Source organism: Cnephaeus nilssonii (assembly GCF_951640355.1).
Source record: "Cnephaeus nilssonii genome assembly, chromosome: 7".
Taxonomy (NCBI): domain Eukaryota; kingdom Metazoa; phylum Chordata; class Mammalia; order Chiroptera; family Vespertilionidae; genus Cnephaeus; species Cnephaeus nilssonii.
Genome location: NC_137078.1, coordinates 59,065,479 through 59,092,584, shown reverse-complemented (window position 1 = coordinate 59,092,584; position 27,106 = coordinate 59,065,479). Strand labels below are relative to the sequence as shown.

The following is a 27,106-nucleotide window of genomic DNA, read 5'->3' as shown; positions in this document are numbered from 1 at the left end:
ACCCTTTTGACAATGCTGTTGAGAGCCTCCTGTTAACACTGCATAACCAGGGTTAGCAAGCCTTCTCCTGGAGGCTGAATCTCCCATCCTGGAACTCCTCCCCTTGGGCCCTAACTTGGCTCTGGAGTCCCATGGATGGGTCTACTTTTTTGTTAAATCTCACCCGAGGCCATGCTTAGAGAGATTAAGGGAGATAGAGATAGATAGATAGATAGATAGATAGATAGAGAGAGAGAGAGAGAGAGAGAGAGAAACATCAATGTGAGAAACACTGATCGGTTGCCTTCAGCACAGGTCCTGACTGGGGATCAAACCTGTAACCCAGGCATGTGCCCTGACCGGAAATTGAAGCAACAACCTTTTGGTGCACAGGACAATGCTTAACCAGCTGAGCCTCTCCAGCTGGGCTGGGTGTACTTTATTCAGACAAAAGCTATTCTGTTTTTTCAAACCATGAGACAGACATGTATTGAGTACCTACTATGTGTATGCTTGGTGGGTAGGCCTGGACTCAAAGAGCTTGCAGTGCCTGGGGTGATGAGATGGGTAAAAAAATTAACATCACCAGGCCCTAGCTGGTTTGGCTCAGTGGATAGAGCGTCGACCTGCAGACTGAAGGGTCCTGGGTTTGATTCCATTCAAGGGCATATGCCCAGGTTGTGGGCTTGATCCCCAGTGTGGGGCGTGCAGGAGGCAGCCAGTCAATGATTCTCTCTCATCATTGATGTTTCTATCTCTCTCTCCCTCTCTCTTCCTCCTTGAAATCAATATAAATATATTTAAAAAAAGAAAAAAAAAACCAACACAAAAAACTAACATCACCAGGCCAACAAAATGAGGATTAGATAGAATTTCAAGTATTCTCTTTGGGGTGTGGAAGAAGGTATAGTTTGACAAGGCAAGCAAGGTTTCTTGGAAGAAGTGGCAACCAATTTAGCTTTTATGTAAGACAGATCGAGGGTGGTGGAAACTCAAGTGATGGTCATTCCCAGTGAGGCAGTGGCTGTCGCAAATGCACGAAGTTTTATGTTTGTAAGATGCCACAGTAGAGGAGTGAGAAAGCCTAGGTTGGCTCAGGAATGAGCTTATCATGGAGCATTTGCTGAGAGGAGCTGGTCACGAAGTAGACTTCTTTCTCCAGGCCTTTCCGTTGTTCCTCTAATGCCTCCGTTTCTATATCCCTTACAGCCCCGGGCTGCCTGGATCTCATTCTGTGTTGTGTCAGCAGCTTCCTTAACATGTGGCTCCTAATGGGAGATGCACATTCTATCCTGTGCTGATCTCCGCAACATAGTATATTGGTGTCAGTACCTTCTTTGAGGAAAACACGTTCTCAGTATTTTAGAGATGAATGTTCTTGGTAGTTACGCTGGGTGTCACCATAAAGTACGGGACTAGTTTTTCCTGATGTTCATTGTTGTAGTTACTGTCTTTGTCTGTACTCTTTTAATCAGTTTGCCAGATAACTGATGGAGTAGAAAGATTAGGGTTCTGAATCCCAGCTCCCACTCCTACTGGGTAAGTTTGGGCAAACAGCTTCATATCAGAACCTCAGTTTTCTTTTCTATAAATTGAAGGTGATAATCATAGTGCAAACATTTATATCATGTACCAGTACTGTTTTCAGTGTTTCATATTTATTAACTCACTTCACCCTGCTAGATAGCTACTACAATTATCCTCATTATGCAGATAGAGGAGACAAAGGCACAAAGAGACTAAATAACTTTCCCAGAATTATACAGCTGGGGATTGGCAGAGCTGGGGTTTGAACCTAGGCACTCCGATCCCAGAGTCCATGCTCTTACACACGGAGCTGTGCCACCCTGTGGGCCTTTTCAAGGGCTGAGTGAGCAAACGGTCAGGAAGTGTCTGGCACAGGTGTGTTGTAGGGCCTTCATGATGGTCAGCTCCTTCCCTTCTCCCCACTCTTTCCTTCATCAACTGTCCCCACCCTTTCCGACCTAATCTCTCAGTACTCCTTTTCGTAGACCCTCCTACTCCAGCCGGGCTATGTATCCGCTAGCTCCTGCATACAGTTTGCACATTCTCATTGTCGTGCATGCCATTTTCTACCTCGTCCCCCAACCCTCACGGACTTTCATAAGCGTTATTTTCTGAGTCTTCATTTCATGCTGGACACAGTGGTGGGGCCGTATGTAAAGAAGATCCTCTGCGAAGAACTCGGCGCCCCTGCCAACTCGGCAGTCAACTGCATTCCTCTGGAGGACTTCGGAGGCCACCACCCTGACCCCAACCTCACCTACGCCGCTGACCTGGTGGAGACCATGAAGACAGGAGAGCATGACTTTGGGGCTGCCTTTGATGGAGATGGGGTGGGTATAGGTCCCTTTAAGTGAACTCTGATGCAGGCTAGGCCTGATCCTACCTAGCGGGATAAGTGGGCTGCACCTGCCTGACCCTGTGGGCCTAGTGAGTGAGAGTCAAGATCTTTCATTGCACCTGGGGTCAGGGCTAAATAATTAAAAGATCTTCTTAAACAGAAATAAGAGTCCTTGAAATTAACACATATTTTCTTTTTTTAAAATATATTTTTATGGATCTCAGAGAGAGCAAAGGAGAGGGAGAGAGAGATAGAAACATCAATGATGAAAGAGAATCATTGACCGACTGCCTCCTGCACACTCCCTCCTGGGGATGGAGTCTGCAACCTGGACTGGGAATCAAACCGTGACCTCCTGGTTTATAGGTCAGCCCTCAACCACTGAGCCACACAGGCTGGGCAACCCATATTTTTAATTTCATACATTTATATTTGCTAAGAGTGGCAGGATATTTAGGGCCTTGTTATGATCTAATGACTACTGATTCATAAGCTGGCTGGGTTCTAGATACCTATCCTAAGATAGGTTTCTATTCTCAACTAGCAGCTAGCTACTTATTCAATTTCTGGAAAGGATTTTGGAAATATAATATCCCCATTTACAATAGCTGAATGATGGAACTATAATGAAAGCATTAACCTTTTATTCCCTCTCTATAATTAAGATTTTTAATACCCACTCTTTTATTTACATTGGTGAACATACGTATACCAGACAAGGAGGAAATGTGTTTTAGGTTTGTATTCTTGATATCTCAGAGATAATAGGCACTACACATGTCTACTTCATTGAAAATTTGTATATTCTTTATTGTTGCTTGTTGTTCTTTGACATTAGCTAGATTTGTTATTTTCCTGAAATATAAGTTTTCCCATATCAAAATTTGGGGAAATTGAAGGGGTCTGGAGCAGACACTATTTTGCAATGCATCTTTCTGAGGCAGTGCTTGATGGGAGTTTCTCTTCCCCGTGTTCTAGAACTTTCTGCATATCAGGCACCGAGGAAGCAGGGATGGTGGCAGCATGCCTTGTTGGTTCTGCACCAAATGGACGGGCCATGATTTAGAAACCCTTCCTAGAAGAAATCTGCTTTGTTCCTCAAAGGATGCCAGACAGGCCTACCAAACTGTATAAACAGCCAACATTTCCATTCTTATTTCTATCTCTCCTGTCCTCTGGGAGAGAGGTGATTGGTTCCAGGGTTTGGGAAAGGTCTGGGAGGTTAAAGTCAGCCAGCCTCTGGAGGGAGAACAGGGTATTCGGTTGAGAAGGAGTTGGCTTGCACTTTCATTGAAAACAGTTTTAGCTCTTTGACCCAGTGGTATTGTACAGATCCATTCGAAACAAAATCCGGTGTTTAGAACCCACACTGAATAAATGTATCAGTTTTAGGTTTTATAATTCAAAGTTTCCATTCCCCTCCCCCGCCCCCACCATGTGGGATAGTTTGATTTCTTCCACAGTTTGACTAAAAGCTCTTCCTTTGAAACCCTTCTCTCTCAAAGGATCGAAACATGATTCTGGGCAAGCACGGCTTCTTTGTGAACCCTTCAGACTCCGTGGCTGTCATTGCTGCCAACATCTTCAGCATTCCATACTTCCAGCAAACCGGGGTCCGCGGCTTAGCACGCAGCATGCCCACCAGCGGGGCCCTGGACAGGTAGGTCTCTCCGTTCCCTTAGCCCTCAGCAGGCCCTTTTCTGTGCTTGGAACACTCTTCCTCCCCTTCCAGCCAGGGCATCTGATGCTAAATAAGTGCTTATTTTAGGAAGGAATGGGTGAAGTTTTTTCTGGGTGAGATGTCCCGTCTCTGTGATCCCTTAGCACCCTGCACTTCTTTCACCGCAGCATGTACCACGCTGTGTTCTGGTAGACTGTGTACTTGACTAGCTGTCCTCATGGACTATAAACTTCTACAGAGAAAAGACTGACTAATTCACCATCCTAAACTCCACCTGACCATAGTGTGCCTCGTACGTAGATAATAGGGGATATACACACATGCACGCACACAGTTTAGAAAATGAATGATTGAATGTTAATGAATAAATGAATGGATGGCCCTCCCACTGTAGCCAAAACATTATTCTAAAGAGCCACTTCCTTTAGCAGTGTGCAGAGTTCGGGGAAAGAGCAGAGTTCGGGGAAAGAAAAACACTGAAGTAAGATCAGTGTTTCAAAGAAGCATTCCTCGTCACTCCCTCATTGGATACCCATGCACATACAAACACAGCAAATGTTCACTTATCAAAAATTGAAATAAACTGAAAGCTCAAATAGTTTAAAAAATTACATTCAGTTTTTATGAGAAAGGACCCAGTGACAATAAACAGTGGATATCTGTGATTTGCTTATTTATTTATTATATATAACCTCATTTATAAAGGCTTTAAGGTGGATTATAAGATCACATCTAAAATTATTGAAAAATATCAGTAATAAATAACAAATGAGGGCCAACCAGGAAGAATGTTAACTAGAACGTTAGGTGCCCAGTAAATGCTGAATGAGTGAATAAAGAACAACTGAATGACTAAAAGGCCAGAGCAGGTAGGAAAGCAGAACGCATATATCTAGGCTCTTATAATAATAACTAATATTAATTGAGAATTACCTAGACACTGAGCACTTGATATGTTATGTCATTAATTCTCAGACCAACCTCATGGGGTAAATGCTATATAAACACACTTTACAAGTGGGAAAACAAGAGGGACAAAGAAGTTAAGTCATATGCCCAAGGTCACCCAGCTAGTAAAAGGCTAAGTCAGGATTTAAACCCAGAATCTTTGCTCTTAACCACTGGGCCATGTAGCAGTTTTCTATTGTGGGTTTTGTGTGTATGTGTGTTACAGAATAGTGCTGACGTCAGCTAACAATAGAATAATGATTAATATTCATATAATGGTTTATGGTTTTGACATTCACCATCTCAATTGATCCTCACAGCAATCTTTACTTTTTCTTGTTAATCCTCACCCGAGGATATTTTTCCATTGATTTTTAGAGAGAGTGGAAGGGAGTGGGAGAGACACAGAGAGAGAAACATCGATGTGAAAGAGACACATCGATTGGTAGCCTCCTGCACGAGCCCCGACCAGAGCCAGGGACTGAGCCTGCAACCTAAGTACATGCCCTTGAGCTTAATCGAACCCGGGCCTCTTCAGTCTGCAGGGCCAATACTCTCCACTGAGCCAAACAAGCTAGGGCATTGCAATCCTTATTTTTAAGAAGAAGAAACCAAAAAAGAAGCTAGCTGTCTTGTCTAGGACCCCACAGCTAAATAAGAGCTTGGATCAGAACCCAGGGCTTCTGCCTTGCATCCTCCACCTAAAGTCGTGAGCTGGTGTGTGGCCACATCACTGTACATTAGACCTCTCAGGTCCTGAAATACTTTCTGCATCATCCAGGAACAGTTTAATTCCAACTTTTGGAAAAATTGATAATCCATACATAGAATCACAATGGAAACACCTCATTACCCAGTTAAAAGTTCATTGTATTTCACAGTTTTCAAAATCTTATCATTTTCCTCAAATGTTAGAATCGAAACTCGACACTGTTTTGTTAGTATCAGGCACGCGTTCTGGAAAGCAAAACTCACTAAAACAGTGAATGAAATGTGGTAACTTCCTGTTCAAAGGGCAAGGCATCTAAAAAGAAGTCATTTAAAGAAAGTTTTAAATAATCTAAAGAAGTATAGGGAGAAGTAAAAGATGTGTTGGAGGGGGCAGGGGACCATGGGTCAGTGTGGATGAAGCTGGTGCAAATGGGAGAGCCTGCTGGGCACTGTCTTTGCGGGGCCTTCTGTTGAAATGAAAGGAACATTCGACTGGCAGCTGAATAGCAGGCCCTGGGCATCCTGGCTGTGTGACCTTGGGCTGATCACACAACATTCTGCGCCCTCTTTCCTTCTCTGTAAAATACTGACCTCCTAGACCCCATATTCTATTATTTTGTCATTATAAGTAGATCAAAACACCATTCTTTTGTTCTTTATAGAATAGTTATAGATGTTGACTGTCTCCAAAACACGTGCGGTTAAATAGCTCCCAAAACAAGCTTTCACATTTTGCTCCTGTTGCTTCTTCTAAGATATTAAAGTCAGTGAGCTGAACTAATTCTTTCTTCTTCCTCTTCTACCCCCTCCTCCGCGTCCACATAGAATAGCCCATTGTGCACAAGTTTTCTCTGACGATTTTCCACCAATCCTAGAATTGTGTCTACCTCTGAGCAGTGCTAAATGGGACCCTTGATTACAATAATGGTTGCTATTTTCCCTCCCTCACATGGCTATGCTAACAGTCCTGCTGTGATGTAACTCTGATTTCATGCCTTTGAAGGGTGGCTAATGCTACAAAGATCGCTTTGTATGAGACCCCCACCGGCTGGAAGTTTTTTGGGAATTTGATGGATGCCGGCAAACTGTCCCTTTGTGGGGAGGAGAGCTTCGGGACTGGTAAGTACGCAGCCCCGCGCTACCCCTTTCTTTTCCTGTCAGCACGACCTGCAGCGAAAGCTTAGACTGCGAGGGCCGCGCTGAAATAGCAACGGTAGCCGATGTGTCCTAAATCAGGATGCAACTTATTTATAACAACCCTGGTGAAGTGTACACATTCGAAAAGCGGCAAGCACGTTCAGCCAAGGAGGGCCAATTTTAATTTCAGGAGGATCACATCTACCGAGACAGGAAGCTTGGGGGCCGCCTCGGCAGCCTGGTCATTGAGTCTGTGGGGACTTAACAGAGTGATAAACATATTTTTCTTCCCTCAGTGGTCAAGGAAACCTTTATAAATGTTTTCATTTCTAGGAAGAAATATGGTAGCGCGAGTCAGTTTTTCATTTTTATTTAAAAGAAGGTTTCAGCACAGCATTAAATCATTCTTTTTAATAGGCCCAGGTTTTCTATAGCAACAAGTTGTGATTTATTGAGGTTAAATGAAGGGAGACCATTAGGGTGGAACTAAGTTGCTAGGTGATCAAGAAATTAAAACTACTTTCTTGACCATGAGGATGTATGTGTAAATTGTGGTACAATGGAAGAGTGGGATATGGTATGCTTAGGGGATGTCCCAACACCCTTAAACCCCACTTTCTATGCTCTCCCTCTTCTTTGCCTCTCCGATGTTTACCTGAAGTCCCACCTCTGTGACCTTCCCCACTACCCTATCCTACTACATCGATCTCCCTTCCTTTCCAAGCATCCATTTCAGTGTGTGGCCCTTTCCTACGTGTTAGTCTCCACCTAGGTTGCAAGGTACTTCAGTGGCCATATTTCTTCTCCTCCTATTCCCTCTACCCCATATTTTGAAGTAAAAGGACCAATCTTCTATGTCCTTCAGTACTCTACTTCCATTCTTTAGCAAAGAAAAGAAGACCAAAATCTAGTGTTCTATGAGTCTTGCCATTGAGTTGCAGTTCATTTGAGGTTAAACAGAATAGAATGCTGATTTCATTTATTATCCCACAAGTACTGGGGTAGGGTGGGAATTTTGAGACACCTATTTATAAAGTTGCTAGAGGCCCGGTGCACGAAATTCGTGCATGGGGGGGTGGGGTGGGGGGGTGGGGGCGGTTTCCTCAGCCCAGCCTGCACCCTATCCAATCTAGGACATCCCTCACACAATTCAGGACTGCTGGCTCCCAACCGCTTGCCTGCCTGCCTGCCTGATTACCCCTAACTGCTTCTGCCTGCCAGCCTGATCACCCCCTAAACACTCCCCTGACAGCCTGATCGATGCCTAACTGTCTCCTGCCAGCCTGATTGCCCCTAACTGCCCTCCCTGCTGGCCTGATTGCCCCTAACTGCCCTCCCCTGCAGGCCTGGTCGCCCCTAACTGCCCTCCCCTGCTGGCCCAGTCAACCCTAACTTCCTCCCTTGCCAGCCTGGTTGCCCCTAATGGCCCTCCCCTGCCAGCCCGATTACCCCTAACTGCCCTCCCCTGAAGGCCTGGTCACCCCTAACTGCCCTCCCCTGCTGGTCTGGTCACCCCTAACTGCCCTCCCCTGCTGGCCTGGTCGCCCATAACTGCCCTCCCCTGCCGGCCTGGTTGCCCCTAACTGCCCTCCCCTGCTGGCCTGTCACCCCTAATTGCCCTCCCCTGCAGGCCTGGTTGTCCCCAACTGCCCTCCCTTGCCAGCCTGGTTGCCCCCAACCTCTCTGCCCTGCAGCTGGTCCCTCCCAACTGCCCTCCCCTGTAGGCCTGGTCTCCCCCAACTGCCCTCTCTTTCAGGCCTGGTTCCCCCCAACTGCCCTCCCCTGCAGGCCTGGTCCCCCCCACCTGCCCTCCCCTGCAGGCCTGGTCACCCCCAACTGCCCTCCCTTTCAGGCCTGGTCCCTCCCAACTATCCTCCCCTGCCGGCCATCTTGTGTCCACATGGGGTGGCCATCTTTGACCACGTGTGTTGGAGTGATGGTCAATTTGCATATTACCTCTTTATTATATAAGATAAGCAATTTAATATCCTTGAGGGAGTGGCAATACTTCTTGGTAATGAATTGGCTTGATAGAATTGGAGGGTATTAAGAAAGATGAATGAGTTGTAGCATTGAACAAAGTGTCCACAAAGAAGGCTGGATGATTTCCCAAGGTTCTAGGTCCACTTAGGGTACCACTTAGTCCTTTCCTACCTCATAAAATATGGGTGATGCTACATTACTCCACAGGACACTAAATGAATACGCAGTGAACCTGTGAGGTGGTCTCCTCCCATGAAATTCCCCCTAGTGTTACCCAGAGCAAGCTTGGTACCAGTCACTCTTCTTTACGGATGAAGCTGTCTTTGAAGGCAAACACCATGTCTAAATCTTTGGTGTTCTAACTCCATGTGCCTGTTTCAAATGAAAGAGAAAAGTCTAGAACAAGGTTTCCCAGGGTGTTTGGAAGTCTAGAACAAAGTTTCCCATGAGAGGGTTCTGAGTTCAGTGATGATTGGGAAAATTGGATACACCTCTCTGTCTTGGCAATTCACATTATTAGCATAGGAAGATTCCAAAACATTCTACTGTAAGAAATCCTGTCTGTATAGTTTTAGCTAAACATAGTTAAGTGCCTTCCTCTTTTTGTGTGTGTGATATATCTAGTAACTTCTTGCTCCACAGGCCCATGTGGGAATCACTGGTCAAGGTAAGTCAGAGCCCTGGAGCCAACTAGGCATCCCTGGTACTGAGTGGCTGGGGATGGGCCTGAAGACAGGACAGCACAAGCTGCTCCTCTCTCATGTGACAGGCCTGCAAGGACTGGAAGGCAGTCCTCAGGTTCTCTCTTCTCCAGGTCACCCTCATGCCACATTACTTATATACCCAGCTCCAACTTCTGGGTGCTCCCAAGTTCACCAGTGCTCCTCGTAGGAAATCAGGTGCACACTGAGCCTCCAAGGTTGACTGGCAGGTAAGGAATAGAGTGGGATGATTATTTCCAGGGAACTGGGCTCTGAACTGTGCTTGATAGGACCTTCACTTATGTTAGCTTTTAGGACATTTTATAATACTGTTTGGCCCATATAATGTTATAGATAATGAAACCCCTTTAAGTTTTTACTCAAGAGCATTTGGCAAGAAAAGTTTCCCATGTGACATTTGTGGAATTGATTTCTTTGAACCCAAGTATTTGACTTTAAAAAATACATATTTTTTTTTATTGATTTCAGAGAGGACGGGAGAGGGGAGAGAGAGAAACATCAAGGATGACAGAGAATCATTGATTGGCTGCCTCCTGCATGCCCCCTACTTGGGCTCAAGCCTCCAATCTGGGTCTGTGCCCCGACTGGGAATGGAACCATGACCTCCTGGTTCATAGGTCAACGTTCAATCATGGAGCCACACCGGCTGGGTCCAAATATTTGACTTTAAATTTCCTGTTAGCCTTTGTTCTTGTTTATTCATTTGTCAGTCCACTAAACAAATACTAAGTGCCAACCATGGTTCTGTCTTCCTTTAGATATCTTTTTTTATTCAGACAGAATGCATCATGAGAAGAATCCGCAAGCTCTTTCTCTCACTCTTCGAAAAAAAGAAAATTGTTCTCTAATATTTCTGAGATAAACATTTTAGAAATCAGACTGGATAGCCATGGGTCTCCACTGCTGTGAATGAATGTAGCTGAACTTATTTAACTTCTCTTCTCCTAACTTATAGAGGAGTTAATTTCTACCTACTACATCCCTTGATGGCAAATGTTTCTAATAATTCCTTTACAGAGTTTCTCAGGGTTCATATTAGTGATTCTAAAAGCTTTGAAATATTTGAATTCTGTAGTTTAATTGCGTATAGGGTCATTTATGTCTGCATTTTTCCAGGCCAGATTAGAGGCAGTTTCTTAGGAGAACCTCCCTAACCTTCCAGAGTGGGTCAGATCCCCATGGCACCACACACTTCTTATTTGTTGCACGTATTGCAGCTGTAATTTTTACATTTATCTATGATTACTTGATTAATGTCTTCTCGCTCCACTAGACTATAATTTCCACGAGAACAGGAGCCACATGTGTCTTATTCTCCACCATATCCCCAGAGCCTCCTATAAAGCCCAACACATAATAGGTGCTTAGCAAACAGTTGTTGAATGACTGAGAGAATGCACTATTCATTTGGCACCCTCTTTTACAAACAGAATCCTGGTGTTAGAAAGGAAAAAACTTTAAAAGTCACCCGATACAATTTTTTATGTGTTGCTGGAATCATAAGTGACCAGTCAGTGCTCTTCTGCTTAAACACCCACCTCAGTGGAGAATCCCCACCTCACCCCTTGCAGCAGTCTGCAACTCTTCTGGGGACTCCCAACCGCTCACATTCCATAATCCAGAGTTGGGGACCCAAGGTCTTTGTGAGAAGAGATGAGCTTTTATAAAAGAAAAAGGAAAGTTTACTTGCAAAGAGGTACAAAGGAGTCAGACTTCAGAAGAACTGGCTTACCAAATAAAACAAACCACTAGCATTTAAAAGCCCAAGCCCTGATATTACTAAGGTTACCAACTATACATTAGTCTGTTTATGTTGGAGAAACAGCAACTATCTCACTGGATTATTATAGCCAAAGAGGCTGGGACACTCCCTCTGACATCAGCATTACAAACACTAGGGATAAAGGTGTGTTTTTGTTACGGACTCAGACATGGGCACTAGAACTAGACAGCATGAACCTGTTATTTTTGGTTGATCTCAGGGTGCAAAGTTATTTCCCCCCCTCAACTGTGGATGATGATGTACATGTTTATACACAATGGCAAAGGGCAAAGTGGTCAGTTCTGTTCCACCTTGAACTTATTGGGAAATTGGGAAGATCATAGAAAGTGAAGCCACTGAATAGAATAGAATGTCACTGCTTTTGAAACTTTTCCTCAGGAAAATGGGGCCTTGGAAAAAGGGATAGGGAGCCAGGTTGAATATCAACTTGATATCCCATGGAACTATGCCAATAGATTATGATCTGGCCAGGTGTAGAGGTTAGCATCATTTTTCTCCTGTCCCGTCTTTAAAAGGTCCTCGTGCCGATGCATCAGATAGGAGTGATAACTTAAAGAGGTGCACCATTCGTGCTTTGCAAATTTCTTTTAATTTACCTCCATGAAAAGACCTTCATATTTGTACTTCTTTTCATCAATTCATTCCTCAAATATTTATGGAGTTTCAACTGTACCCCAGATGCTAGGTGATGCTCTGGGGACACAGTGTGGTCCTGTTGGAGGGTCTGTGGAGTCCATATTTGGGGAAGGAAGTCAGATCCTGGCCAGGTAATAACAGGTGTGCAGAATGATAGAAGGCAAATACAGGGCGCACTGGGAACTTTATCTCAAGCACCTCACTTGTTTCTGTTGTGTAGAGGATCAGATTTTCTATCTAGTTCTCTGCCTGTTCTAATCTGCAATCTCTTGAGCACATTTCCCTGTAGGTAAAAACCCCACAGGAAGGTTAGCGCATCCCATCTCTGAAGTTCCCAGAGAGAATACCCCAATAGAATGAGGTTAATACCCTAATTATAAGAAACTCAGTTCAATTGTTACCTGCACACCTGTCTCCCTCACCTGTATGTCTGTGCTCATCTGTGAGGGCAGGGTCTTACTCACCTTGATATTGTCTCATGTACTTGGAGCATGAAGTCACTGATTCCTATTTCTCGAGTATAAAATGGAGTTTGGGTTAAGACACAGTTCCTGCTCGTCAGATACCTACTACGTTTCTCCATAGGAAACGAAGTTCCAGGGGCAGTCCCCAGCCAGTGCCAGATTGATTACTAAGTGGAAAGTTTGGGGAGTCCCTCTGGGGCTGGTGTGATCTGGAAAAGGCTTTCTGAGGAGCTTACCTGGCCTTTCAGAGTGAAGTCCTCTGTGCAATGAAAGCCAAAGAGGACAGGCCTCCTGAACCTCCCAGCCAGTCAACCGGGGTCTGACCATTGTTTGGGTAAAACCTTATTGAGAGCTGACTGTATGCCAGGCACCATCCAGGGGCCACTCATGGTCTAGGGTGGGGTAAGCAGAGACAGGCTGTGATGGGATACTGGTAAGCACAAAGGGCGAGAAGGAAGGCATGCTGATTGAGTAAAGTTTAAAGTAATTGTAGAAGTTGCTAGCTAGATACATGTGGAGTAGCAATTTCCAGGCAGAGAGAACAGCATATTTAGGAGACTGCAGGAGAGCTAGAGATGGGCAGAGAAAGTGAGAGACAGAGAGAAAGACACAAAGACAGACCCTAGAGCTTTCACAGAACTCCGTGTAGCTCTATTTTAGCTGCCATGTCCCCATCCGCAGGCCTGTCACCGGGAGGGGACAAGAGCCAGGTCCCTCCTGAGATGCCTAGACTAGTCAATGGAACCTAATCCCTAAACCGTTAGCTTTTGGCTTCCTCTGCAAGGGTTGACATTTTTCTTGGCTGAGACTCAGACTGTGCCCTGACTGAGCCGAGTTTATACTTATCACAAGGTGCTGATTAGGCTGAAGTCAAGTGACAGGTGGTTGAAGATGCTGAAAGAGCAGAATTCCCATGTGCTCCGTCGGTCCCTGAGCTAGACCACGTAGGAGGACACCTATGTGAAACCCGCGGCCACTTTGTGTCACCGGGGCCAGTGGTGCTTGCTGACAGTGCTCTCCTTCTCACAGCGAAGTGAGCTCGGCTTAGCTTAGTTTATTTTAAATTAAAAAAAAATCATGTCAGTAATTCACATTTATAATAGGAAAATTAGATAAGAAGAGAAAAACATTGCAATCCCACTGCCAGAGCAAAGAGCATATTGAATTGTATTCTTTCATTTTCTTCTCCAAATGTACATTTAAAAACATCATTTTTGAAAACTTAATAAGGTAGTGGAAAACTATAATTTCCCCTAAACTTTTTTTTATTGGTACCCTTATTCATAATGGTATCCTATATTTATGTAAGTACTTAGCAGTTTATAAAATATTTCCACTCTATCACAGTAATGCCTTAAAATTATGTGAGAAAGGGGGCTTTATCCCCATTTTATAGTTGAAGAAACTGAGGTTCAGAAAAGTTAAGTGACTTGTCCAAATGTCAATAGCTTCTAGATAACAGTCTCAAATTTAGGTTTTCTGATTCTTACATACAAAGCATCTTCCATTGAACCACAACTGCCACAATTGCAAAAACAATAGCTTTAGGAACACCTTTTTTTCAGTAGTAACTTGTCATCATTCATGAGAACCTCAGGAAAATGAAATTTACCCAGACTTCCTGAGTATTAGAGTTTTGATACATCCAAAGTGATCAGTGTGATTAATCAGAATTTCCAAAGAGACTGGATCACACAAATAGAATAGAATATTTGTTTATGTTATCCAAGGCAGATATTTTGTGTATAACATTAGGTGTGTGATTTAGTTATCTTCAAGTACTTGATCAGAGTTGGGCAAGATTTTTAGATTTTCTTTTCATTTTCACATAAAAGAAAGCTAAATTCTTTATTTAGAGCAGGAAAAGCACAAAGGAACATTGCCTCCTATTCTTTCAGTGTAGCCTAAAACAAAATAAACAAAATAAAAGAAAGGGGGGAAAAAAGAGAAGGAAGGCAGAAAAAAAATCTGAAGAGTGCACAGACAAGTAATTCCAACCTATATGCTTCTGTGATGAATTCTCGGTATGTATAATGGGAAGTTTCCAGGATCTTGCTTCCCAGCATGAACCATTATAAAACACTAGAGGCCTGGTGCACAAATTCATGCACCAGTGGGGTCCCTTAGCCTGGCCTGCGGGATCGGGCCGAAACCAGCTTTCCGACATCCCCCGAGGGGTCCTGGGTTACAAGAGGGTGCAGGCCAGACCGAGGGACCTCACTGATGCACAATCAGGACCAGGGAGAGACGTGGGAGGTTGGCCAGCGGGGAGGGACTGCGGGAGGGCAGCAGGGTGTATCCAGCTCGTCTCACCCAGTCCCGATCGCCCGGACTCCAGCAGTAAGCTAACCTACCAGTCGGAGCATCTGCCTCCTGGTGGTCAGTGCACGTCATAGCGAGCAGTTGAGCGGCCTTAGCATATCATTAGCATATTACACTTTGATTGGTTGAATGGCCGACCAGTCGACCAGACACTTAGCATATTAGGCTTTTATTATATAGGATATCATTATTTGCAAAAGCTCTAAGAGGCAGAGAGCTAACTTTTTATTCCTTGAAATAGCTGTAAAGGCAAATAAAAGTCCATAGATAATAAAATTAGGTAAACATTTCCAAAATATGTTATACAATGCACTAAAAGTCTTGCTTAATACCTCTAGTTTTGTCAGCATCCAGGTTTTAAGAACTGTTATTTCTAAAAGTAGTAACTTATTAAAGAGAAAATCTTTTGAAAGAAAAAGTTGTGTGTTTTTTTGAGCTGAAAGAGAGAGAAAATGTTGGAGTAGATTAATTGACTAATTTATTCATGCACTTCTTCACAATTAGCTATTTATACAATGTTTCATGTGCTATGTTAATTAGCGGACTGAGTTACAAGGGTAAATAAGAGATGCCTCCAAGAAATACATGGTTGGTGGGCTGAAAGATTCATAAGTAGATGATTGAGGCTCAAGGAAGATGGGGCTGTACCAGATGTTTTGAGCAGGTCACTATCAGAGAAGAGAGAGAAAGTAGCTCATAACTGCCTATGGAAGCTGGGAGCTCATCTCAGAGATGAGAGGATACTTGAGCTGGGTCTAAAAGGATGAAGAGGGAAGGGAAACAAACCTACCACATGCCTACTACCTAGCTAGCATTGTGCTAGATACTCTGACAATTCTAAGAGGAATAAGACCCAGTGGGGAGTCAAAAAAGGCAGACAAGCCCATATAATTCAAGGCATGATAATATGCAAAGTACTATTAGAGAGGGATCTTATGGAGTCCTATTCAAAATCAGAAAGTAGAGCTCAACATTGTTTTTTTGTTTTGTTTTTTTAAGAATAAGGACGTTTATGACAAAAAAATGAGAGTTCTGTTCCACATGGGCTCTTGGTAAAGGATCTCCATGCATATAAGCACATCCAAAGTATTCAATTTGTTATTCTGGGTAAAGATTTTAGTGGGAGACAGATGTACCATAGCTTATTTAACCAAATTCTTATTGATTAAAGAAAGATGTCTTAAAATTGGAGTAGCTGGATCCCCAAGTAGGTCCATTTTTAAGCCTTTGATATTTTTTGCCAAATTGCTCTCCAGAGGACTGTACCCCTCCCAGAAACCCCATGTTGGAATCCCATTCCCCTCACCCCTCTCCCAATACTTGGTGTTCTCATTTTGAAATCTGTGGCCATTTGTTAAGCAAGTGGCAGTTTCTTATTGTGGTTTTAACTTTATTTTCTCAAAAACAGTGCTAGCTTTTTATTATATTAATTGGGAACCTGTAACTTTTCTTTAGTGAGTTGTGTATTTATATCCTTGGCCTGTTTTTCTATTGAGGTTTTGCTTTTTTCTTGTTAAATATAAGAATTTTTCTACTCTGAGTATATTAAACATCTACTTTATATTGCAAATGTGTTTTAAAAAATATTTTTATTGATTTCATAGAGGAACGGAAAAATATTTCTATTGATTTCATAGAAACATCAATGATGAGAGATAATCATTGATTGGCTGCCTCCTGCATGCCCCCTACTGGGGATCGAGCCTGCAACCCAGGCATGTGCCCTGACCAGGAATCGAACTGTGACCTTGTGGTTCATAAATAGATGCTCAACCACTGAGCCACGCTGGCCGGGCTGCAAATGTGTGGTTTTTTTTTTTTTAAAGTTTACAAATGACCTTTTAATTTTATCTATAGTAGCTTTGCTAATAGAAATGCTAATCTTTATTTAGACTAATACATTGATTTTTTTTCTTTATGAATTCTGAATTTACATGTATTTATTACCTCCAAGTTTTAAAAAAAGCATTAATATATTTTTATAGTATTTAAAGGTTTCCAATTTTTACATTTGAATATGCCATCCTTTTTTTTTTTTTTTTTTTTTTTTTGGTATGGTGTTTTATTGGGGGAAAATCCTGAATTTTTTTAAAAAACTATTTAGCTACTTATCCAAATACTATTTAAAAAGTAATCCATTTTTTTCCTACAGCCCTGAAGAGGTACCTTTCTGATATATTCAAGTCTCATACAGATTTAGGCCTCTTCCTAGTTGCCTCATTTTGTTCCATTAAGCTATCAAATTATTTTAATTATGGAAAAATTTTTATGGTCTTATTCTCTGCTGTTTTTTTATATAAGATTTATTTTTTCACCACTCACATTAACACTTTATCATTACTATATCAAATTTCACCAGATTATTCCACTGACATTTTTATTGACATTTGCCTTAAATTTTTAAAATTACTTTGGGAGACATCAACTTCTTTTCAATATTATGTTGCTTTATTTAATATGTGATTCCTTCCGTGTACCCAAGTTTTTCAGTAAAGTTTTAATTCCTCTTTGGCTGGATCTACATGTTTACTGTTGAGTTTATTCCCAAGTGTTTTAGAGAAATGACGTTTCTCACAGCTGTTTGCTCTCCCCCCACCAGGTTCTGACCACATTCGTGAGAAAGACGGACTCTGGGCTGTCCTTGCCTGGCTCTCCATTCTAGCCACCCGCAAACAGAGTGTGGAGGACATTCTCAAAGATCACTGGCAGAAGTATGGCCGGAATTTCTTCACCAGGTAAGCCACAGCCTGGCTGAGGTAGGGTGGGGAAGTAGGCAGAGAGAATTCTCATGCATACAAATTCTTTCCTGTCTTAACCGATAATAAAACTCTAGTTCATCCAGCCTCTACCAATTGGGGATTTTAAAAATAATTCAGTCAGGTCAAGATGAAGTCAGCCTTTATGTTATCCATAAAGAACGAGGCTTACAAAATTTAGTTAACATTATTCAAAAGAATAAATGTTTTTAAAGCCTTTTAATGCACCTCTCAAGTGGACATGATAACAGCATTGGATTTAGATTAAGAAAAATGGATTCAAATTTTATTTCTGCTCCTTAATAGATTGGGAAGTCATTTAACCTCTCTCTGTACTCAGTTTTCTCATTCGTAGGAATGGAAATAACAGTCCAGCTATTGAGTGAATTAAATGAAATATGAATCTGAAAGTGTTTTATAAACTCTGGGGCACTAAAAGTATGGAAACTTTTTTCTGAAATTATGGAAATGACTATGCTTAGTCCAAATTAACTTTTCTGACTCATTAAAATAGGTCCCCAAAGGCTGTGTACGTGTCAATACTTCATTCATTGATTCAACAAATATTGATTGTGTACCTACTTTCCACCAGGCCACTAGGGATTCAGCAGTGAACAAAATATTTAAAATACTTAGCAATTCTTCTGTAACGAGCATACTTCTATTTTTAAAAACATTCACTTATTATTATTATTTTTACCAGTAGTGCTTTTCATTAATTTCAATTTGCCTTTCCCTAATATGTGTGAAGATTTAACAAAATTTCTCCTGGACCTCTAAGGAAAGGAAATATGAGGGGAAAAAAAAGATATTAGGTAAATTATTTATCTGTGAAAAACAGTTGTAATTTCTCTGGACCTGTTTGCCTTTTCTATAAAATGGGCGAGTTAAACTAGAGAATTGAAAAAATATATCACAGATATGAGAGTCCGTGATCTCTGGATAGTAAAAAAAGAATTCAACCTTTAGCAACTTGGCCTCCTTCATCAGAATTCTTTCATCAACTTTGGACAAGTTCAATGTTCTCTTCCTCCTCCAAGTTACTCTTTTGTGGGAGGTATAAGTAATGACTGCCACACGGTAGCCCGGGAACCAAGCAAGGATCTCCATTCTCTAAGGACCAGAAAAACCCGGTAATTCAGAACAGTCGTCATGAACTCTCTAGAGCATAGAGTATCACTAAAGCATGCTCCATGGTATCATCAAACACCCAGCTCATAGTTGACACTGTAAATATGCTTTGAATAGACAAAAGAATGAGTTAAGCAAACAGTAGCCAAGGTGGAATAATGTTAGGAAGGCTTGTTTAGAGAAAGGGTCCCTCTTGACTGAGTTAAAGTCTCCATCTAAAAACTATTTTAACATATTTTTATTAATGTCAAATAACTGCTAACCAAGCATTGATATTTTTCCATTGATTTTTAGGGAGAGTGGAAGATAGATGGAAAGACAGAGAGAACTATCGATATGAGAGAAACACATCAATTGGTTGCCTCCTGCAGGAGTCCCGACCAGGGCCTGGGCCAGTGAGGAGCCTGTAAACAAGGTACATGCCCTTGATGGGAATCAAACCCGGGACCCTTTGGTCCTCAGGCTGACGCTCTATCCACTGAGCCAAACCGGCTAGGGCCGTTGTAGTCCACTTTTGTAGAACAAAAGTGCTAGGCACGTTTGCACACATTGCTTCATGTCAGCCACAGAACAGTTATTAATAAGGCAGCTGAGATTCTGAGAGATGAAGCAACTTGCCCATAGCCCCACACTTAGTAACCAACAGAGGCTGGATTCATAGTTTGTTCTGTCTGATTCCGAAGCCCACATTCTTTCCATTATACCACTCTGTGCCTAGGATTTATAGAACATTTCCCCTAAACACCCAAAGGTCACAGATGTAAAGCACAAACACCTGGTTGTAATTTCTGGCTGTTTATCATTTTAACTGGGGGAAAGAGCTGACTCTAAGATGAAGGCGACTGCTGTCCTTGATTCATAGAATCCTGGAGCCAGAATAGGTTGTCCTCCATTCCCTGGTATTTCTCATGTCTCAGAGGTGTCACCTTGCGCATATCCTATTTGTTTCACTATTGCAAATAAATATAGACTCTGCTATCTTGAGCCTCTACAAAATAACTCTCTCAAGAGGGTGTGTGTCACTAGATCAAGAAAAGCATTCTCCTGAGAAAGAAGTCAGAATAGTTCTCGGAGGAAAAATAGTAGTCATAGAATTTCATTCCTGGTGCACTTTTTTTTTTCTTGGTTCTTTTTTAAAAATTGTAATTTAATTTTTAAAATTTATTTCTTAATCCTCACCTAAGGACATGCCTACTAATAAGAGAGAGAGAGAGAGAGAGAGAGAGAGAGAGAGAGAGAGAGAGAGAGAAACATCAATTGGCTGCCTTCTCATATGTGCCCAGACTGGGGATGGCACCCACAACCTCGGTATGTGCCCCGACCGGGAATCGAACCCTCAACCTTTCAGTGCATGGGGCAACGCTCCAACCAACTGAGCCACCCAGCCAGGACTTTCTTGGTCCTTTTGCATCCACTCCAGGTCACCTCTGTCAGGGTGAACCCAAAGCAGTTTGGATTAAAATCACCTCTCACTGAAAGGACGGAGGTGTTTCAGATGTAAAGCGTTGGGGTTTGGCTCCTTCATCTGGTCAGTGAAAACTTGGCCCTGCTTTAGGAGCTCCTGTGGAGACTGGAACTCTCCTTCGCCAAAATCTCAGCGGCCTCGGGCCGGTCCCAGCCTGGGAGCAGTGCCAGCACTGATCCCACAGAAGCTCTGGGCGTCTGGAAGAGAAGCTGCCCCGAGTCACGTGCTCCTTTCCTTTGTGCAGAGTTCCCGAGAGATAACAGGGCTTTTAATTCTACCTCCTCAGGATGTGATGGTTAAACGTTAGATAGTATCTCTCAAAAGCCTTTGAAGCTCCTTCGAGCTTTCTTCTGTGGAAAAGCTCCTAACCCTTCCCTGAAACCCTCCGATCCCTGCCTTTCATCCCTGGCCTGCTCCATCCCCGGGGACTGACAGGCTCATCTTTTTGCCAGCTTCTTCTGAAGTTAGGTGGTTTGGGAGAGGGCCAAACAGATGATGAAGAAAGTGCCGATAGACGTTGGTGGGATCTGGAGGCAGCCCGCGGGTCTCAACTTCGTGACTTCTTCCAGGTACGATTACGAGGAGGTGGAGGCCGAGGGCGCCAACAAAATGATGAAAGACCTGGAGGCCCTGATATCTGATCGCTCCTTTGTGGGGAAGCAGTTCCCAGTGGGTGACAAAGTTTACACCGTGGAGAAGGTCGACAACTTTGAATACAGCGATCCAGTGGACGGAAGCATTTCGAGAAATCAGGTAGGAACAGACTTGTGTGGATGTGGGAGAGAAGCCTTAGAACACCATCTCTGAAATCCCAAGGGAAAAAGAGAAAGAGGCCCTGTGGTCATTTCTCTCCTGCTGCCCTGTTTTTCTAGGGTAGCTCTTCTCAACTGGTTTTTGGCCGCATCACACACGACGTGCACATGTTCTCATAGGGGAAGTGGTTTCGCCCAGGTTGTTTGCACTCCCCTAGGCCCTCATCCTGCGGTGTTTAGCCTGCACTCCAGGGGGGTTTTGTACCTCTGGAATCACATGCAAGATGTTGTGTTGAGTGAGTGTGTAGAGAGGAGCTCCAGGATCTAAAAAAAAAAAAAAAGACCTGCAGCCTTAGGAATCAACCCTCCTCATTTCCTTCAAGGGATTGTAGCAGAGAGCTGGCGTGAGAGTCATTATTATAGACTGATACATTCCAATTTCTAAGAAAGAAGAGAAAGAGATAAGCCATTCACAGAAACATTCACTGTTATTATCTGCAGCACGTGACTCTCAGCCAATCCTAACATCACGCCTGCGACCTGGTCCGTGTCTGGATGGAGACAGCGCTGTTAGGGTTTCCCGCTTTGGGTGCCAGGGACCAAGGCTGCAGGCTGGGTCAGGCCTTCTCCAGGCTTCTCACAAACACTCGGGGCCCACGGGCCTCTCTCTTCTGGTTCCTCTGCCAGAACAGAATGAACGCATCTCTCATAATTTAGAAACAGATAAGAAAGTGCCCGGGGTCTCCCTTTCTCAAAATTCTAACCCAGAAGCTTTTCTTCCACATGCCTTTTCACCATCTGTGAGAACTTTGGGTCTAGTACAGGCGATTGTAAATTATGCCTGAGATAATTAGAAAAAGAGAGGCCTGGAGTGGAGGAAGGGGGTGGTTACAAAAGGGGAGGGTGGGGCCCAGGGATGGAAGGGTAGAAGAGAGCAGACGTTTTTTGTAGCAGAGCCTTGAGAGAGAGAAAAACAACCCCCAACCCTGCACGGCATCCAGCAGCTGCTAGGAGGGAGGAGGGGAGCGGAAGCAGGCAGGAGGGGTGTCACCATGAACCTGGGCTCTGCTCTCTGCTCTGAGGAGGAAGTCAGCAGCTCCACATTCTCTAAGAAAATCTGAGTATTTAGATGGAAGACCAGGTAGGAGGGAAAATCTGAAGTAGATGTAACATCTGCAACCAAGTGCAAAGAATTTAGAAACTTCACGCTGAAGCTGTGGAAGAAGAAGACCGATCCTGGTGTGTTTCTAGAAAGTAAGCCCTGGTGAATGGAAATGAACTACGTCTTGCCACGATGACCAACCTGGGACTGTCCGCTGGGCATCTCATCTGCTGTCTCCACTGCTGAATGGCAAACACTGGGTGGGGTTTGGTGACGACTGGCCGGTGTGGAGTGGTGTCTTGCCTTCTGGCCAGACTCTGGCTTTATACAAACCTCTTCTGTTTATGGAAGAATTCATAAAGACGGAAGCATCTTCAGATAACTGTCTTGCCCAGTCTTCTTACCTCAGGCTGTGCCATATCTACGCAGGAGTCCCCACCCTTTTCCTCCAAAGCAAGAAGATTATTGAGGATGAGAGATGCATCTAGGGAGGAAAAGGCGAGGGCAGCAGAGAGAGGGGGCTGGGCTTGGCATCGCACCCACATGAACCGCTTTTAGTCCTCAGACATCGGTGGGAGACTGGCGACTGGATCCTGCTTGTTGGGCGGGGGGTAGCCTGTCTCTGCCACGTGGGGCCTGTGGCCTCCTGTTCTCTTTTGGAGGCTCCCCACCAGTGTTTGGCAAAGAGTTCTTCTTCTGGTCTGCCTGAAACATCTGCTCAGGTTTCAGTCCATTCTGTCCATGTTTCCTCCCTGGTCCGGGGGTTGAATTTTCGCACTTGGTGGCTTATTTATTTGCTTTATTAAGCTTCAAACTGGAATGGTTGGTCCATAAATCACAGTGGAGCAGGGAGGGAAGGATGGGCCTGGCGTCACCCAGCCTCCCTGGCATCAGGTCTCCTGCCCGGCCTTGCAAATGCTTCTCCCCCATGAGCTCAGCCCCCATTGCTTGGATGCAATGACAGGTTGACTGAGGGCTCAGCTGCTGCCATTTATCAAGGATCTAATCCTCTGATTGATCAAGTACCGATGAGATTAGACCTCCAAATGCACGCCTTGTAATTTGCTAGCCTTCAATCTCCCTTCCAGCGTACGGGGTGGAAAATCGGTGCTTATCTTTTCCAGGGCTTGCGGCTCATTTTTACAGATGGTTCTCGCGTCATCTTTCGACTGAGTGGCACCGGGAGTGCAGGGGCCACCATTCGACTGTATATCGACAGCTATGAGAAGGACATCGCCAAGATCCACCAGGACCCCCAGGTAATGCCCAGGACCTGGACCCTGACTAGTTCTCTCTGTTGGGAGGAATGATAGTGGCTCCATTGTCAAATAGGTGCTCTCACTTTCCTGCATGTCTCCTTCAGTTTGTCATCATAACAGTGACAGCTGACAATTATCTGAGCATTTGCTATTTGCCAAGCTCTGTTCTAAACCCATTACACGGGCATACTCATTTCATTCTCAAATGAGGTAGACTCTGTTATTTTCCCTACTGCAGATAAGGAAGCTGAGGCACAGGAAGGTGAAGCAACAGTTAATAGGTTCACACGCCTGGAAAGTGGCTGATCTGGGAGAGCTAATCTTGGAATTGGCCCCTCCGCTGGTCATTTGCCGCTTTTTCTGGTCCGATTGCCTGCCCTGCAGTACATACGTTGGTTCAAGATTTGATGGTGAGCGAGAGAGTTTCATGACCCAGCAGGAAATGTCTTTATGAAAAAGTCTGTGGACTTAGAGCCTGGTTGCTTCGGTTCCCAATCCCACCCAAAGAGTCTCCAGAGCCCAGCCAGCGTGGCTCAGTGGTTGAGCCAACGCTGACCTATGAACCAGGAGGTCAGAGTTCAATTTCCGGTCAGGGCACATGCCTGTGTTGTGGGCTTGGTTCCCAGTAGGGGGCATGATGGAGATAGCTGATCAATGAGTCTCATCATTGATGTTTCTATCGCTCTTTCTCTCTCCCTTCCTCTCTGAAATAAATAAAAATGTATTAAAAAAAAAACAAACAAAAAAACAAGGCGTCTCCAGAAGTATGTCAGAGTGTCGAGGGACCCTGGGAGCCAGGGCCGGGACAGAGACCTTGGAGGGCAGATGCCGGTGGGGGAGCCTAGGGGAAGCAGTGACACAGGGGACAGTGTCCCAGGTGCACTCCTTGTCTTGGCGGAAGCTCCCCAACCAGAGCTCCAGAGCTGAAAATGTTTAGGACGTGCTGCACGTTAGCGCCTTCTTGGCAATTCACAACACACTGCATTGAAAGGCTCTGAGAAGAGACACCTGTTTAAATAGCATTCACCGTGCTTATTTTTCCACAAAGCTTATTTTTCTTCTAACACCTAATTAAAACTCTGTGAAACTCACTTGAAAATCCCTGGCACCGTGGTCTTGAGCATACGCTTCGGAGTTAGAGAGATGGTGCTTTTCATTCAGGGTCTGCCCCTTAGCTGCCTGTCCCTGGGTAAGTCGTGTCAGTGATCTGAGCCTTGGTTTCCTTGTCTGTGAAATGCCAGAATACTGCCTGTTTCATAGAGTTCTTATAGGGGTTTAACGAAACAATGGGTGCAAAATTCTAAACACTGAGCCTGGCACATAGGGTTAGCTTTTGAGTGGCCCCTATAGTTGTTTTTATTACAAAAAGAGGGCGGTGGGAGGATACTTCTCTCTGCACTTTTCCCAGGCTCCAGCCCAGTCATCGCCAGATCTCTGTTGTGTTGAAAGCATCCCTAAAACTTAAACGAGAGGCATTGCTCTCTGCATTGTAGACCCACAGAATAATAGAGAAAGAGAAAAAGAGGAAGGAATTGTGTTTCTTTGTCCTAATGCCTGACAGAGAATGAGTGAAAGATAGATTTCTTCTGGACTGTAGCCCTGAGGAGATGGGGGCACTGAAGGTGCAGGGCGCCCACCGTGCCCGGTGTACCGCCATTCCGGCTGGGGAGATGCCTCCCCTCACTCTGGAGCGGCTGGGCCTCAGCCCCAGTACTCTGTCGGGACTGTGGGAGCCCCGAGGGGAAGTGGCAAGTGGTGTGGTCAGCATATGGAGTCGCTTCTCTAGTTCTCACCGAGGTAGAAGCAGCTGGTGGATTCAATGAGGAAAAGCACCAGTGGGCAGTGGAAAATGTGCTTCTCTTGGCTCTGCCCTGGAGTGAGCTGGTCAGATCACCCCTTTGGATATCTGTTTCCTCATCCGTAAAATGGGCTGTTCAACTAGATAAGTAGTTTTTATTTATTTTATTTTTTAAAATATATTTTATTGATTTTTACAGAGAGGAAGGGAGAGGGATAGAGAGTTAGAAACATCGATGAGAGAGAAACATCGATCAGCTGCCTCCTACACACCCCCTACTGGGGATGTGCCCACAACCAAGGTACATGCCCTTGACCGGAATCGAACATGGGACCCTTCAGTCCACAGGCCGATGTTCTATCCACTGAGCCAAACCGGTTAGGGCCTAATTTTTATTTTTTATATTAAATATTTATTTACTTAAGCAACAGGAGAATTTTTTCAAGTGAGAGGAGGATGAGAGGGGGTGTAGTTGCATTTTGAAAAGACCTCTTTGGGTTCAGTGTGGGAAACAAATTGGAGGATGCAGAAGTGGATCTGGAAGCACCATTGTCCCAGGTAAGAGAGAGAACATTGACTTAGCAAGAGTTTGGCACTGGGATGGAGAGAAATGGGTGCTGTGGAGAGATGTTTAGAAGGAAAAAACGCCACAAACTTACGCTTACTGATAGATTGGGAAAAGGTTTGCAGGAGAAGAAAGGTCAAGAATGACTCTTAGTTGTCCCTTTGCTTTATGTGATAGATAGTAGTGTCAATTCACTGCAGCAGAGAATGCTGGTGGGGGAAGAACGGGTCTGTTTTTAGACTGGTAGAGTTCGAGGAGCCTTTGGGACATAGGCAGTTGGACAGGTGGGCCGGGAGCTCAAAGGCAAAGTTAAGGCTGGAGCTAGGGTTCTGTGTCTAGAGAAAGTGATGGAAAAGGCTTTTCTTTTTGTGTCTCCCTCAGGTCATGTTGGGCCCCCTGGTTTCCATTGCTCTGAAGGTCTCCCAGCTCCAGGAAAGGACGGGGCGCACCGCACCTACCGTCATCACCTAAGAAGACAGGCCAGTTGCAGTACGTCTCTCCATCCCTGGGCCCTCCAAGGCATCTGATTGAAGAGCATGGATAGAAATAATGCGTGTTCACCCAGGCTTTTTAGGATTTGGTTTTTCCACTAACCAGTTTCTGATGAATGGTACGTTTGCAAAGCACTGCCAATCGAGGTGCCTGTAGGAGCCATGTGGGAAAGGGGCAGAAAGGACCCAGGGGCTTATGTTAATGTCAGTCCTTTTTTCTTTTTTCCTTTGATATTTTTATTGATTTCGGAGAGGAAGGGAGAGGGAGAGAGAGAAACATCAATGATGAGAGAAATTATTAATGGGCTGCCTCCTGCATGCCCCACACTGGGGATTGAGCCCGCAACCCGGGCATGTGCCCTTGGCCGGAATCGAACCAGGGACCCTTCAGTCCGAAGGCCAACGCTCTACCCACTGAGCCAAATCAGCTAGGGCAATGTCAGTCCTTTTCATGCCCCTTCCCACTGCTGCTGTGTGGGTATTTGCCTCTTTAGCACCAAGTTCTGTTTACACTACAATGCGAGGTGGAGGTTGAGCATTAGCTAATGAGGCCACTTTTCATCCTTAGGATGTGCCAGTGAAATGACAGTGCAACTTTCTTCTCCTTGGTGAACCTTTCCCCCCGTTTACTGTTTACATGGAGTCCAGCAAAACGCAATTTCTGGTGCCTTCTCTCCAATCAGTTCTTCCCTCAGAGAGAGACGTACTTGTCGACAGATTTCTGCCTTGTTTTGCAACATAGTTCTATTCATGCAAATATTTTGGGATATTAAAGCAAAATAAGCTGCTATTTCTTGACGTCTTTTATTTCTTAGTTATAAAATTCTTGTTTTGTTTCAGAAAGAAAACAGATTTGTTTTTGAGAGGGAGGAGGGTATTTTATTTTGTTTAGATGTCTTAATTAGAAAAAAAGTTATCTGTGCTAGGTTTAAAATGCTTACACTCAAAACTGATCATAGCAGGGTTGATGTAGGCTGGATCCTTCCGAGGTGAATAAAGCAAGCTTGGCGTGGTTAACTTGGAGTGAGAGAGAGGAAGGTGATTCTCAGGAGGTCT

General features: G+C 44.2%; 1 protein-coding gene across 3 annotated transcripts in view; it reads left to right on the top strand.

The window, feature by feature from the left end:
* Positions 1 to 26,838, top strand: part of PGM1 (phosphoglucomutase 1) — a 55,709-nt gene extending 28,871 nt beyond the window's left edge. Inside the window, exons 5-12 of one of the 3 annotated variants that reach the window (XR_013813829.1) lie at positions 2,146 to 2,336; positions 3,850 to 4,004; positions 6,688 to 6,803; positions 17,331 to 17,466; positions 20,653 to 20,836; positions 23,062 to 23,196; positions 25,941 to 26,169; positions 26,619 to 26,833. Coding sequence is in view for 2 of the 3 variants with exons in the window: in XM_079778105.1 (XP_079634231.1) it covers positions 2,146 to 2,336; positions 3,850 to 4,004; positions 6,688 to 6,803; positions 17,331 to 17,466; positions 20,653 to 20,836; positions 23,062 to 23,196; positions 25,941 to 26,030 (1,007 nt within the window). In the remaining variant the exon portion in view is untranslated. Of the gene's footprint in view, positions 1 to 2,145; positions 2,337 to 3,849; positions 4,005 to 6,687; positions 6,804 to 17,330; positions 17,467 to 20,652; positions 20,837 to 23,061; positions 23,197 to 25,940 lie in introns of all 3 variants that reach the window. The other 2 variants (XM_079778105.1, XM_079778104.1) reach the window with 2 other exon arrangements.
* The last annotated feature ends 268 nt before the right edge of the window (positions 26,839 to 27,106 follow it).